General features: G+C 42.8%; 1 protein-coding gene across 2 annotated transcripts in view; it reads right to left on the minus strand.

Annotated features, from left to right (window-relative positions):
* FGD1 (FYVE, RhoGEF and PH domain containing 1) overlaps window positions 1–14,884 on the minus strand; it is a 103,372-nt gene that overhangs the window by 26,596 nt on the left and 61,892 nt on the right. For both annotated transcript variants that reach the window (XM_075184927.1, XM_075184928.1), the window contains exons 2-4: window positions 5,945–6,136; window positions 3,984–4,161; window positions 2,459–2,903 (exon numbers count right to left, since the gene is read on the minus strand). In XM_075184927.1, the coding sequence (XP_075041028.1) occupies window positions 2,459–2,903; window positions 3,984–4,161; window positions 5,945–6,136 (815 nt within the window). The remainder of the gene's footprint in view (window positions 1–2,458; window positions 2,904–3,983; window positions 4,162–5,944; window positions 6,137–14,884) is intronic.

Consider the following 14,884-nt stretch of genomic DNA (forward strand, 5'->3'; position numbering starts at 1 on the left):
TTCAATTTCTGCAATTATTAAATCACTTGTTCAGTTATTAATTTTAATGATTAAACTTTTTTTTATAACCTAGCTGAATTAAATATATCATTACTTAACTATATAGTTAGTCTGGTATTGTCATGTCCCATAGGATCCTTCACTCCAACAGCAGCGATCGTTCACAGCTGAAAGCTGATAGCGCGGGTCATCTTTCCCCTATATAATAGCCGTCACTACCATATCCATCATAATTAGTCAGACGTTGTTTAATCCAAATGTTTTTATTAATTGATTTTCTGTCCCAAAATAAAATAGGTGGTTACTTATTTTAATAGCCGTGATCATTCAAAACTGAATACCTCCAGCGCAGCTCAGCACATCATAGTATCTCTCATCATCGTTAGAGTGTTATGAAATCTCATAAAATGGGTTGGTTTTTGTTTACTTAATAATATCATTAGTATTCACTTGATATTTATTATCCTATTATTTTGGAATCACAGTTGGGGGCAAATGTATTAAACAGCGCTTTTTGCAAGTCGACAGATATTCAGTGAGCTTGACAGCTAAATTCAAAACGGCAATGTGTTTAAAGGCATGCCCTTGTATTTCAAACTCTCTTACCTCTCTGTCTGTATGTATTACCCAGTATTGTCTTATTAATGTTTGTTCCCAATTGTAAAGCGCTACGGAATTTGCTGGCGCTATATAAATAAATGTTTTGCCAGATCTGTACTGCTATAAATCAAGAAAGGAGTAAAGATTTTAGTTTTTAGTTGATAAAGTGGTGACCAACAGTTTTGGGGAATCTTTATTTCTAATAAAGTTTATTTTAAAATCGTGAGTGTGTTTATTTACTTATTTTAATTCTTTTGCAATAATGGGCAGGGTTCTAAAAGGTCCTGTGTCCATTATACGGGACCACCATGGTAACAGCATTGCCACTCCAGGGTTCCAAATTTGTTTATTACAGTCCCCACGGCCAAGGAGTGGGGGAATCGGGAAGAGACAAAGCACTTTTCAGCAATGGGCTTTTTCGGCAACTACCCCCGTAGAGCCATCATCACTACACTGTACACCATGGCAGGTGGGGCCCAAGCATGTGAGCTCCCTGTCATAGTGAGAATCAGCCTAGGCTGTCTAGTGCTGGGACTGACTGGGGATTTGGAGATAGGGGAAGGCTGGATGCCTGTTTATATTTTACCTGTAAAGTCAGAAATCAGTGCTGTGGTCAGGGTTAAGGTCTCATTTTCATATTCAAGTGTAATCTGCATTGATTCCTGACTTTTGAGCCACAAAAAGCTGGTGGGGTATCGAAAGGGCACAGTGTGGTTTTGTTAACTTGGGCACCCCAATCACTTTTAAAAAGTAAGTCCAGTGGTTCCCAAACTGTGCGCGGAGACTCCCTGGGGTGCCGTAGCGAGCTCACAGGGGTGCCAGGGCCAGGGCTGATGGTAAGCAAGGCGGGGGGACTACTTGGAAACTATTTTGGCTTAGGGGTGCCTGAAAAAATGATGGAGACCCTAAGAGTGCCTAGAAATGAGAAAGTTTGGGATCCACTAAGTTAGTCCTATGCTAACATCCATACATCCATCACAGAAGTGGACAGGTCACTGTATCCTACAAAATCAGCACACATCTCCTGAAATACTCTCTGCTGCTGTGAACATTCCAATTATCTGATTAGTTAAAAAAATTGAGGACATACAGGATAAGCAGAAGATGAGGACTGAATAGAATAAGGTGCTCAAACCATAGTCAACAACACTCTAAAAACAGAAACCAGTTAATTAAGGTAGCTTATCTCTGGGCAGCACGGTGGCTAAGTGGTTAGCACGTTTGCCTCATAGCGCTGAGGTCATGAGTTCAATTCCCAACCATGGCCTTATCTGTGTAGAGTTTGTATGTTCTCCCCGTGTTTGCGTGGGTTTCCTCCAGGTGCTCCGGTTTCCTCCCACACTCCAAAAACATACTAGAAACTTAATTGGCTGCTGTCAAAATTTACCCTAGTCTCTCTCTCTCTCTCTGTCAGTGTGTGTGTTAGAGAATTTAGACTGTAAGCTCCAATGGGGCAGGGACAGATGTGAATGAGTTCTCTGTACAGCGCTGCAGAATCAGTGGCGCTATATAAATAAATGATGATGATGATGATGATCTCTGACAGCATGCTAACATACCATATATGCCTTTTGGGACATAATATTGAATCAGAAGAAGTTAATCCAGGTGGTTGTGACTCAAAGCAATCTGCATCATAAAATTGTTCAAACCAAAATGCTTTAGTAAAAAATAAAGAGATGGATCATAAACAATGTATAAAAGTATTATGGATAAATTATTTCACTGTAGTTTCAAACAAAAAGAAAAATGCAGAGCTTGGTGTGATAAGCGCAATCTGTTCCAGTTATAATATATTCCATAAAACACATGCTGAGCAGCTGTTTGAATCGAGTTAAATACTGTGACCTCATCTCACCTCACAATGGTCCAATCGTCCCATTTCTTCTTCTCCCCCGCTCCCGTCTTCCATGTCGCTATCTCCTTCCGAGTCATGCGTTGAGCAGTGTTGTACTGTGATATGTGGGGGCTCCATCTCCTCTCGTCCGCCCTCTTCCACCTCCCCAAGGAAGCACATCTCCTCGCTGGTGGACGGAGAGCTGATACTGTCAATACCACTGTCCCTGTTGGCTATTTTCCCCAAAGAGTCCTGCTCCCCCCTTTCTTCTGTATCTCCCCCTCCCACAACAAGTCTACGTCTTCTCTCCAGGCTAGCCTGAGACGCCTCTGGCTCCAGTAGATCAAGGAGTTTGTTCCCCAGTTCCACCATACTATAGCCTGGGTGCAAGGCGGGAGCGCTGATGATCTCGGGGTCGAGTTCATGGACCAGACAATTGCGCTCCGCAGGCAGAATGATGGGTTCTCTGTGGAATGAAGAATACAATGTTACTACAAAGGCAGAAACAAGAGGCTCTAGAGTAAAGCTGCCCACGCATCGGCTGACGGTCTTGGACGCAGCCAATCAATAATCTCTCCTTTGTGGAACATTCTCTTCTTCTGACCACTTACATAGACTCTATTACTCAACATAATGTTAATGGAATCCACACAATAATATTATTTTACAGAATATAGGTCACCAAGCTGATCAAAATCCTGTACAGCACTGTACCAAGGTATTATTACTACTTCCTTTACTTGCCAAAGCATCGCAGCTCATTATTTAGCACTTCTTTTAGAGGCCAAAACAGCATCTTTATCAATTGTCAGCTAAACATTGTACAGACACTACCTGTGTAACTATCTATGAAACCCAGTCACTGCAGACAAACATAGTGTAGTTGCCACACAGTATCATAATATACCGAGTATCCACGGACATTGTAGCTGTCACTGATGGACTGAAAACACTGTAGAATTCCAATAACTTGAATCGATTTTGTTTAAGACCATCTGTAGGTGTAGGAGTAACCCTTCCACTGCAAGACCTTTCAGAACAAGGCTATCCAATCAGTTCCATCAATAACTACCAAATACCTCAACTTATAAAGTTTTTCTGGCTGTTAGCAGGAGAGAGGTCAACCTTACAGGCACCTCTTGGGGGGGGGGGGGGGGGGGGGGGGGAGTAACACCTGAATGAAGTAGCTCCTGGGCATTGTAATCTAGAGGTTCTATTAGTGCAGGGAAGGAGGAAATATTCAATTTGTATTGTGATATTATATAAAATATTTATTGTTCAATATAAAAAGCAGAAAAAAAAAAGATTTCCTGAAATTAATTTCACATGTACAGAATGCATTTCTTCAACGATTGTAATGCTTAATTAAATATTATCCTCAAAATGTGGATCCACTTTTAATTAATTACCATTTACCTTTGCTGTCATTCCCTCTGCTCCATAAATGAAAAATTCATTATACTCTGGCAGCATATTTCATACTTGTCTAGTAAGACGTCCCTGCTACCCGTATAGTCGCCTGTATATAACAATTAGTGCCACTTACTTCTCAAATTTCTCAATCAGGGAGGTAACTGCTGAGGGTGTTCCATCCTTGTTGTCTGGGCGTAGTGGGACTCTTGCAAGTCGGGGGTCTGCAGGCAGCGGACGGGAAGGGGGTGGGGGGATATGGCCAGGGGGCCTTGGTCTTCTCACGCTTTGGAGGTGTGGGGGCTTTGGAGGAACTGCACAGAAAGTAAAGATATACAAGAGCTATAGATAGGTAATAATAGAACATTCCCGCTTATTAAGTAAATACGATGAACACCACTCATATGCCCATGAACCACTGATTATACAATAGAGGTTTTATTATTGTTTATTTTATGACATTTCACAAGCTTAAAATCTATAGGACAATAGGAGTTTGACCCCGAACAGGGGTCAGACGGAGCAGCCCGGGGGACCGATGTCCCCCTGCCCAGCCCGCCCCTGGTAACAAGCTCTTGGGCTTTTTCATTCATTCACACACAAATGATGATCTGGGGGTCAGGGGTCAGAGAGCAGTTTGAGAATAGTAAGAGAACACAGGTAAGTTTGTGTAGAGGGGTGGTAATCATATAGAAGATCCTAGGTAGGTTTAGAGGGTAGGTTGGGAATATAATAAGCTTGCCTGAAGAGGTGAGTGTTAAGGGAACCCTTAAAAAGCTTGGAAATGAAAGGAAAGCCTTGTGCATTCCCCAGAGTGGGTGCAGCCAGAAAGTCCTGTAACCGGGAATGGAGCATATGATGAGTGTGTATGAGAAACTGAGATCTCAGAGGGTTCCAGCTGGGAGATATTTTGAGTAAAGAGATGTATGTTGGTGCAGTTAGCTACTGCATCCAAACTAGATTGTAGAGGTGAAGGTCTGGTTAGGGGAAGACCAGTAAGGAGGGTATTACAATAAATGGGGGAGAAAATAACTAATTTTCTGCAGTGTCTTGTGTGAGATGTGTGTATTCTGGAAATATTTCTCAGATGTATGTAATAGGATTTAGATACAGATTGGATGTAAGGAACAAAGGACAGTTCTGAGTCAAGGATAAGACCTAGGCAGTGAGATTGAGGGGTAGGGTTCATTGCTGTGTTCTCAACAGAAATAGAGATGTCAGATAGGAATCTTAAAAAATGCTAACCACAGATTCACTGTTTATGCAACTCCCTTCTGTCTGTAGTAACTCGGGTGTATGCCGCAAATACAATATTGACATTCCTTTTTTTTAAAAAAAAAAACAACAACTTGTAATTCCTCTCTATCAAGTTTTATGTACAGTAGTTTTGGATTACTTTTTATTATTATTATTAATTTTTATTTATCGGGCGCCACTAGGTATCCGTAACGCCGTACAGGGACACAGAAACACGATACAGGGTGAGACAGCACGGTACAGTTAACAAAAAGCACAGTAACTCAGAAGCTCAATGTACAGCTAGATGAGAGGTGAGAGCCCCCAGCGGGGTAGAGAGAGGGGTAGAAGGGCAGGAGGACCTCACGGAAGAGACAAGGAGCTGGAGAGCAGAGTTAAGGTGGTGGAGAACAGAAGGAGAGGAGGCCCTGCTCAAAGGAGCATACAATCTAAGGGGAGGGTAGGATGGACAGAGACGCAATGGTAGGAGAAGGGAATGGGGAGAACGGAGGCTGAGACAGAGAGGGGGGAGAGGAGAATGAAAAGGAGGGAGGTAGCAGGGGGACAGGAGGGAGGGCAGGAGTGGGAGGGGGGTAGGGGGAGACTTGGGGATACTTTGTCTAATAAAAGCAACCTCCTATAATACTTAACTACTATTATGTGAATGAACTAGGGATGGTGTGATAGATAGATAGATAGATAGATAGATAGATAGATAGATAGATAGATCTATCACACATATACACACACACACCGATTTTGGAGGTGATATGTGCTCCTCTCTCTAACAGAATTATATTATATACACACACACACATATGTGAAAATACAAAATTATTTGAATGGAGGCCACAGACTCACCTTCAGGTTTGGTGCGTAGGGAGCGTCTAGGTGCTGCTGGTTTTGGGTTGGAGGGTTCTGGGAAGGTGCCATTGCAGTCAGAGGAGCTTCCAATATCAGATTGGGGCTGCTGGGTTTTATCAGGGTGTACCGGGATGTGAGCTGGCTCCAAGGAGAGGCTTTTAACAAGCACTGGAGGCTTGGGTTGGAGCCCTGAAAATAATAAAAAAAAGGGGGGTGGTAATAACTGAAGCCACGAGAGGGAAGAGTGATTCAGAGAACAGGGAAGAGAGGATATGGAGAGGCTGTTTGCACGGTGATTGAGACATGATATACACATGTCAGAACGGGCATCTCCGACGGCCAAAATCACTAGCAGAAAACCGGCGCACTTATTAGAGGGAAGGGCTGACAGTCACACTGTAAAACATAATGGAGCTTTGCCAGGATCCGAGAAGTGTCCTATTACAACCAGCTACTTCATGCACAGGTCTATGTCCCCAATAATAAGTCAATCCCTGGCTCTATGTGTAAATGGATACAAGTAATGTCAAAAAATGTGTCCATGCAACACACAGAATTTATTAGTTGCAGATAGGTGAAGACCGTTCTATTTGGTCCACTCTATGATGACATAATTATACAATTGTCACTGACACTTGAGCTTGTGTATGTATTGTATACACACAACATGCAGGATGAGATCGGGCATAACTACATAACACTTTATATAATCAGAATACAGTTCTAGCAGGACTTCATACACAGTAATAGGCAGATACTAAAGTTTACTTAAAGGTTTGTTTCAGGAGTGTGCAGCAATAATGCCATTTGGCCATGGCCTCTGGGTTCACAGGGATTATGGTCCAGGATTCTACCCAGTTATAGGGTTTTTTTTCAGACCCGCTTACAACAACTTTTTTTTATTTACCGCTTTTTAAAATAAACTAAATGTTAAATATGAACTCAGGTTCTCAGACCTTGCCAGGGAATCGATATGTGGTCCATGTCTTTCCATTCATCAGTTTCTCAGTGTGTAGGGTCTGCACCATTGGTATATAATAAGGAGGGCTCTGCAGAACCCAGGGCAAAGGGACCCCCCAGCCTTGCAGCGAAGGAAGGAAGGTCTGGAGACCCTTGACCCTTATGGTTCCGGGGGTCGGGGATAGAGGGGCTCTTTCTCTTTTAAGGAGGGCATGAAGTTGCCACACTCCAGTGTACGATATACATACATACACATATATATATATATATATATATATATATATATATATATATATATATACATACATACATATACATACACACACACACACACACACACACACACACATATTTTTAAAGGAATGGTTGTGCAATAGCTTCTCCTCTTAACAGACCCATCCAGAGTATCACCACTAGTCATTCTTTATTGAAATCCCAAAACACTATGCATTAATATAGCAGAAATGTATCAAGTGTGGAATTTCACTTCTGTGCTGAATGTGAATAACATGTTGTAACAGCCAATCAGACTTGTTATCCTACATTGTTCTACTCTCTTAGGCTGGTTACCCCATGGCATTCGGAAAACATGGCATGCCATGGTAACCAGCACTTACACACATAATATATATTTTAAATAGTATCAAGGGTCACATAATGTTTGGTAATAAGTTTCTCAGATACAAAACACATTTTTACCATTCCAGCTGCCTTTATACAATGTTTATTTTTTACATTTACTTCCTGGCATTTTTTTACTGTGCGCTACTACATATTTCTTCTTCTTTATGTGCCAGGAACTCCTCCCAGAACAAGTAACTGCAAGTCATATAGGTCACAATTTAACCCCACTCCTTCTTGAGTGACCAGTTAAGACGTAACATTCTCAATGAATGCAAATAAAAGCGAACCGATTCCCAACAGGTAATGAGGTTCTACACACAGAGGCACCTCTGACTGGCAATAAAAGTGTTAATCCTATATTTATATACACAGTCCCTAAACATAATCGGGGATAATGCCCAATTGTAAAGCGCTACGGAATATGTTGGCGCTATATAAATAAATGATGATGATGATGATGATGATGATGACTATCACTGTGTGGGGTGATCTTAACATAAGGTTATTGAATCCAATGTTCCTGATGGCTATCACACTGAATGGGACCCCCCAGATTCTTGAAGCCATGCAAAATAAAATATAGATTGTATACATGAGCATTACTGAGTGCAATAAAATGCCAAATTTGATAATCACATTCATTTGTTTTACATCACAAACTTGAGGTCACCATGCAATAGACAAGTAGAACCAAAGAAGGCTACAAGACAGCACCTCAAACTTCTGGGTCCAGTTTAGGATAAAGAGGTTTGGACTATAGTCCTTTAGTCCATTCAGCACTTGTAATGCTACAGAAACATTACATAAAATATTGAATAATCAGGCCAACACGATCTTCACAAATACATCTCTCATACCTGTCTGCTTGCTATATACCTGGGGTCTCAGCAGTCGTTTCTGGCAAGAACTGACGGAGGGAGGGTGGAACTACTCAACAATAACTATTAGAAAATTTGTGAGTGAGCACGGGTTGTTGGGGGTGCAGAGAGTAGAGATGATGAGCGTAAGCCAGTTGAAAGAAGATGAGATAGGACAAACACACCACCATCACTCGGAGTAAGGAGAGATGTAAGTTAGCCATTTTTGTACAATCATATCCTGCCAGGACAACTCAGTCCTCAGTAATTGCCATAACCCAGCAATGCCACATCATGGTCTCTGTTGTATCACCCTTACTCACAACTGAACTGAACTGAATCAGATCCCAGCAATCTCTTCCTTGCCACATCCCCCCCTCCCACAGACTGTGCCCATACATCCCATTAAAACCCCCTCACTGATACAGACCTGCACAGATTAGCAATTTCACACCTCCAGGCCCCCAAACCTGCAGAACATCCCCGATTATCTCCTCCACCAGCGAAATAAGCAGCAGGTTCCCCAGGGAAAGTTGGTGTGGTGTTAACACATACCAGCGTTTTATCAGTACTCTTCACAAGGGAGGTGTGGATCTGTCATGAGTGTGCGACTTACAGGAGTGGAAGGAGGTTGGGTGTGAGGTGTTGCTGGAGGCGAGCACAGAAACAAAATGCTGTCTGTGCAAATCGTTCTTACTTTATTTTCATTTAGAGCAAAATAAATAAATAAACAATAAAAACAAGATAATATTAGTATTAAAATGCAATAAAACAAAAGTTTTAAGACTGGTCTCAAAAGAGCAGACAAAGCAAATAAAAAAAGGAAGTTAGACAGCAGAAAGAAGAACTACTATAATTAGATAAGACGTAAAAAGAAACATGAGCAAGGAAAAAAGAGCAGATATAAGAGGTAACAAAGAGTTAGAGGAAAACTTAGGAAAGGGAGGAGTGCAGGACATTCCTAACACATTACCTGTCTTATAATCCAGCCACCTGCATGTGACGCACGCTTTCTCACCCAAGTCACCTGAAGGAGTGGGGGCTATCGCCTCCCTCCCTCACACCTAGGAACTATGCAATGACTTGTTACACACAGGTACAGCCCCCCATTCACACTGCTACATTCTTACACTAGTCTAAAGAGAGAATTATATATTTGGATGTTTTATGAGTGTGTGTGTGTGTATATGTATATCATTTTTTAATTCCGCAGCACTGTACAGAGAACTCACATCAATCCCTGCCCCATTGTGGCTTACAGTCTAAATTCCCTGACACACACACACACACACACACAGACACACACAGTCAGAGAGACAGACAGGCAGACTAGGGTCAATTTGTTAGTAGCCAATTAACCTACCAGTATGTTTTTGGAGTGTGGGAGAAAACCGGAGCACCCGGAGGAAATCCACGCAAAAACGGGGAGAACATACAAACTCCACACAGATAAGGCCATGGTCCGGAATTGAACTCATGACCCCAGTGCTGTAAGGCAGAAGTGCTAACCACTAAGCCACCTCGCTGCCCGTTGCTATTAGTCCTTAACTCAAGCTAAATTATTAATTTTAGGTTTTAAACTACTACGCCACCGTGCCGCCCAATATATATATATATATATATATATATATATATATATATATATATATATATACACACACATATACACAAACATTTTAAATGATTTTGTACAGCATACAGCAGTCCTGCTCACCTAGTGCTCTCTTACACAATACTCTCAAATCTAGCCCCAATCTACCTAGGGTGCAGCATAAAAGCCAAAGTTTAAATGATAATTTAGATTATTATTGCCCTAAATTCACTATGTGATTGTTCTAGCAGTTTTTAAGAAGTGAAAGCAGACTGGCATTTCCTCTGCACCTGTACTGGTCAACGAGGACAGAATGTCTATGTGAATGAATGAATGAATAAATAAAAAACAAAACTTGTACGATGTACTGAAATACTTTATATAGAGGCGAGTTTAACAACACAAACATCCTGTGTTCTGGTCATTGTTTAAATGGCCATATTGGCTACATGTACCTAGCATCTCCCACTTCAAACTTGCATATACCTGAAGAAAAGCATGTTGTGCTTAAATACTCTGTGATACAATTAGAGGATTCTGATTGGCTAAAACTTATTCTAGCCCCACCCACTTAATTTCCTACTTGTATGTGTGTCCCAGAATAGGTAACTTAACCATCATTAAATGTACATAGCTAATAATAATTCATGTTCTGACAGGCGCTGCAGGTTAGCCCCAGGCTATTTGTCCTGACCCATGGTTCACCGAGAGCCAGCACGCCTCCCTGTAAGAGCAGGTTACTGTGTGCAGATGCTATCGTGAGTAGAGATAATTTACATGGTACCAGAGCATCACCCTACTCATTTTCCAGGTAGTTATTTATGAAATTACCTGGTACACTTAATGTTAGAGAGGACAAATGATTGTAAGAAAAACACATGGTAACACAAAGTTAGTACCAGAGCACAAAATATGCAATGGACAGGTATAGATAATATATATATATATATATCGAGAGAGAGAGAGAGAGAGCGAGCGAGAGAGGGAGAGAGAGAGAGAGAGACAGCGAGCGGCGGAGAGAGCAAGCGCAAGAGAGAGAGACAGCGAGCGGCGGAGAGAGAGAGCGCGAGAGACAGAGAGAGAGAGCGCGAGAGAGCGAGCGCGCGAGACAGAGACAGAGAGAGAGAGAGCGAGCGCGTGAGACAGAGAGAGAGTGAGCGCGAGAGAGCGAGCGACAGAGAGAGAGCGCGAGCGACAGAGAGAGAGAGAGCGAGCGACAGAGAGAGAGAGAGCGACAGAGAGAGAGAGAGCGAGCGACAGAGCGAGACAGAGAGCGAGAGAGAGAGAGAGAGAGCGAGACAGAGCGAGAGAGAGAGCGCGAGACAGAGAGCGAGCGTGAGAGACAGAGAGAGCGCGAGAGACAGAGAGCGCGAGAGACAGAGAGAGCGAGCGCGAGACAGAGAGAGCGAGCGCGAGACAGAGAGAGCGAGCGCGAGACAGAGAGAGCGAGCGCGAGACAGAGAGAGCGAGCGCGAGACAGAGAGAGCGAGCGCGAGACAGAGAGAGCGAGCGCGAGACAGAGAGCGAGCGCGAGACAGAGAGCGAGCGCGAGACAGAGAGAGCGAGCGCGAGAGACAGAGAGAGCGAGCGCGAGAGACAGAGAGAGCGAGCGCGAGAGAGAGACAGCGAGCGCGAGAGACAGAGACAGCGAGCGCGAGAGACAGAGACAGCGAGCGCGAGAGACAGAGACAGCGAGCGCGAGAGACAGAGAGAGCGAGCGCGAGACAGAGAGAGCGAGCGCGCGAGAGAGACAGCGAGCGCGCGAGAGAGACAGCGAGCGCGAGAGAGAGACAGCGAGCGCGAGAGAGAGACAGCGAGCGCGAGAGAGAGACAGCGAGCGCGAGAGAGAGACAGCGAGCGCGAGAGAGACAGAGAGAGAGACAGCGAGCGCGACAGCGAGCGCAAGAGAGAGACAGCGAGCGCGAGAGAGAGACAGCGAGCGCGAGAGAGAGACAGCGAGCGTGAGAGACAGCGACCGCGAGAGAGACAGCGACTGCGAGAGACAGCGAGCGCGAGAGAGAGACAGCGAGCGCGAGAGAGAGACAGCGAGCGCGAGAGAGAGAGAGAGAGAGCACGAGGGAGAGAGAGGGAGAGAGAGAGCACGCGAGAGGGAGAGAGAGAGGAAGAAAGAGAGCGCGAGAGGGAGAAAGAGCGGGAGAGGTTCAGGGTGCATGCATGTAGTCTATGTACAGTAAGGACATGCCAAGGTCGTGCGCGCACGCACACAATAGCATCCAATTCAAGCTTCAAGTATCTCTAAGTTACGTGTTTATCAGTCTCAACATTCGCACCACCTACAGATCAGGTGTAAGTGCACGGCGATGATCAGGCGATAGCGATGGAGGTTGATAGTGATGGCAGTCGCAGTAAATTAACATGTGTTTGCAATCAAGAGCAACACAATTTATGTACAGTAGACATTAATAACATCATGATAAATGTATTTCATGGAGGAGGGGAAAGGATTTTTTTTTTTTTATAATGTTTTTTCATTAATGATTATATTATTAACAGGTGACAATAACCACATTTTTTTCTGTGCGTTGTACTGGGACTTTATATTGCAAATATATATTGTTCATATCCTGCAGTGTGTTGCGTCTGTCTCAATACGCCAAGTGTAGTATATGCGCCAAGTGTAGTATATGCAGAGCGCTCCTACACTCGTATTCAACAAGTGACGTTTCTTCCGACCTGATTATAGTTGAATATTGACGTATGCTGAAATTCTGTGCGTTTTTAAAAAGAAATGCAACAATACGTTTGTTTTGCTGAGTTAATCAGGTCCTCTGTGACAATCACCATTTAAACACCACCACTGTTCTTTAGTGTTTCAGATAAGAACTTACATGTGTGTCTCATACTAGAGTGTAGTACTGTAGCCTTTTATAAGACCTTTGTTTAGAAGGAGAATAAAGGGGCAGAGGACCACTGCAGCTGTGTGTAAACATCACTGTCTTACACCCAAATGTTGTTATACAAAAAGTATTTAAATAATAAACACAGACAGTACTTTCACATTTGCCTTCCTACACAGAAGACAAATAATGAACAATGGAGGTTTGTGTCCCTTTAAACTAGAAGACCTACCAATTTTGCGCATGGCATTCTTTAACTGGGATATATTTGTTTATTGCAATTATTACATCTATTCGCTACAAAGGGACTAGAACTATGGCACATTGACAAATCAGCTGTTTGCAGAAACATAAATTACAATTTACTTTGGATGAGAAATAAACGCTACCCAAGAACTATGGTCTGGTTAATCTATGACGAAGTGCAATCCTTAATAAATCAACAAAGCGAGCACCTATCCTCTTATAGAAATGTTTTATTATTAAGATGCCTTTTCACTTTTGATCAACTTTTATTTTAGATTCAGTGGCCTTTTCAACTAAAATTGGTACAATGAGAAAAAGGTCTTTAAATGGGTCTTCATATTCTAGGGTCAATATTGACAGCAGCCAATTAACCTACTAGTATGTTTTTGGAGTGTGGGAGGAAACCGAAGCACCTGGAGGAAACCCACGCAAAAACGGGGAGAACATACAAACTCCACACAGATAAGGCCATGGTCGGGAATTGAACTCATGACCCCAGCGCTGTGAGGCAGAAGTGCTAACCACTGAGCCACCGTGCTGCCCAATGGCTGTGCTAGCTCTATGGGTATTTGAGATTGTACATTAAATGAGCAGAGAGCATGCCTTAGGCTGAGTACACACTACAGGGTTTTCGTCCAATAATCGGCTCAATCAGCCAACATACGACCGTTCGTTCAAAAGTCGGGTCAGTGTGTGTAGTGACACGATGGACGAAATTCTGCCCAAATGGACGATTGTCGCCTCATTTGGTTGGTCGTACCGTTAAATATTTTCGCTCCAATCTCATTTCCGTTGTGTAGTGTGTATAAACTTCCGACCGATCCACGACGAAATTGCAATCATTGCTCACGACAACATTGCTGTAAAAAGTCACTAAAGGGACGTCAGCTCTTCCCTTTATCGTCTAAAACAAGGCTAGTGTGTATGCAGTCCATGGACCGAGCGATCGGACCATCGATCGCATGTAAAATCGATTGGCATAAAAAGTTGGTGGAAAATTCTGTAGTGTGTACCCAGCTTTAGAAAGAAGAAATGTGGATTATACATTGGGAGATCTGCCGGAAATACCATAATGGATAACAGACAAATGTTACTGAATGATTACCAGCAACAGGAAGCAGGCAGACATAGATATCATAGCAGTCTTAATAAATGGGAATGAAAGAGCAATGTAAAAGTCTGCAAATAACTCCAATAAAGAACATTAGTGGTACCAAAATACCAGCCTTTCCTGTGACTAATTTGCAGTAATTAGAGATCAAGATCCTGTGAGAGATTAGATTATTAACCCCATATTAATAGTGCAGAGCTGTGAGCATGTAATAATTATTAGCTTTTTCCTTCAATGAAAAAAAAATATCTGCAACCAATAGGGTTGCACAAGGCTATTGTACTGTGTTCACTATCAGCCTCCCATATATGGAAGATTTGATGAGAAAGCTGTTTACATTTGTGCAGAGAATGCAGGACATAGACATCTTGCTAGTTCAGACACGCAGCCAGCTCCCAGCACTCGCATTCCCCGAATCCATTTCCAATTAACCCTTCTCATGCCTGCTACTTTGCAAAAAGACCCTGGCAGGAGATCTTTGACACGTGCATAACAATGAGACACATATGTGCAATGCCACTGTGTGGGGGGATGCAAGGGAGGTTGTTTGCACAAGTTAAATTAAATTAGGCTCAATATAATTAAGTCATGTAATTACTTTAAAAAAAAAAAAAAAGTAGATTATTCACCCTCTGTCTATAATGTGCTATCAAGATATTAGCTTAATGTCTTTAACTTCCTCTTGATCCT

The sequence above is a fragment of the Mixophyes fleayi genome, chromosome 9 (genome assembly GCF_038048845.1).
Source record: "Mixophyes fleayi isolate aMixFle1 chromosome 9, aMixFle1.hap1, whole genome shotgun sequence".
Taxonomy (NCBI): domain Eukaryota; kingdom Metazoa; phylum Chordata; class Amphibia; order Anura; family Limnodynastidae; genus Mixophyes; species Mixophyes fleayi.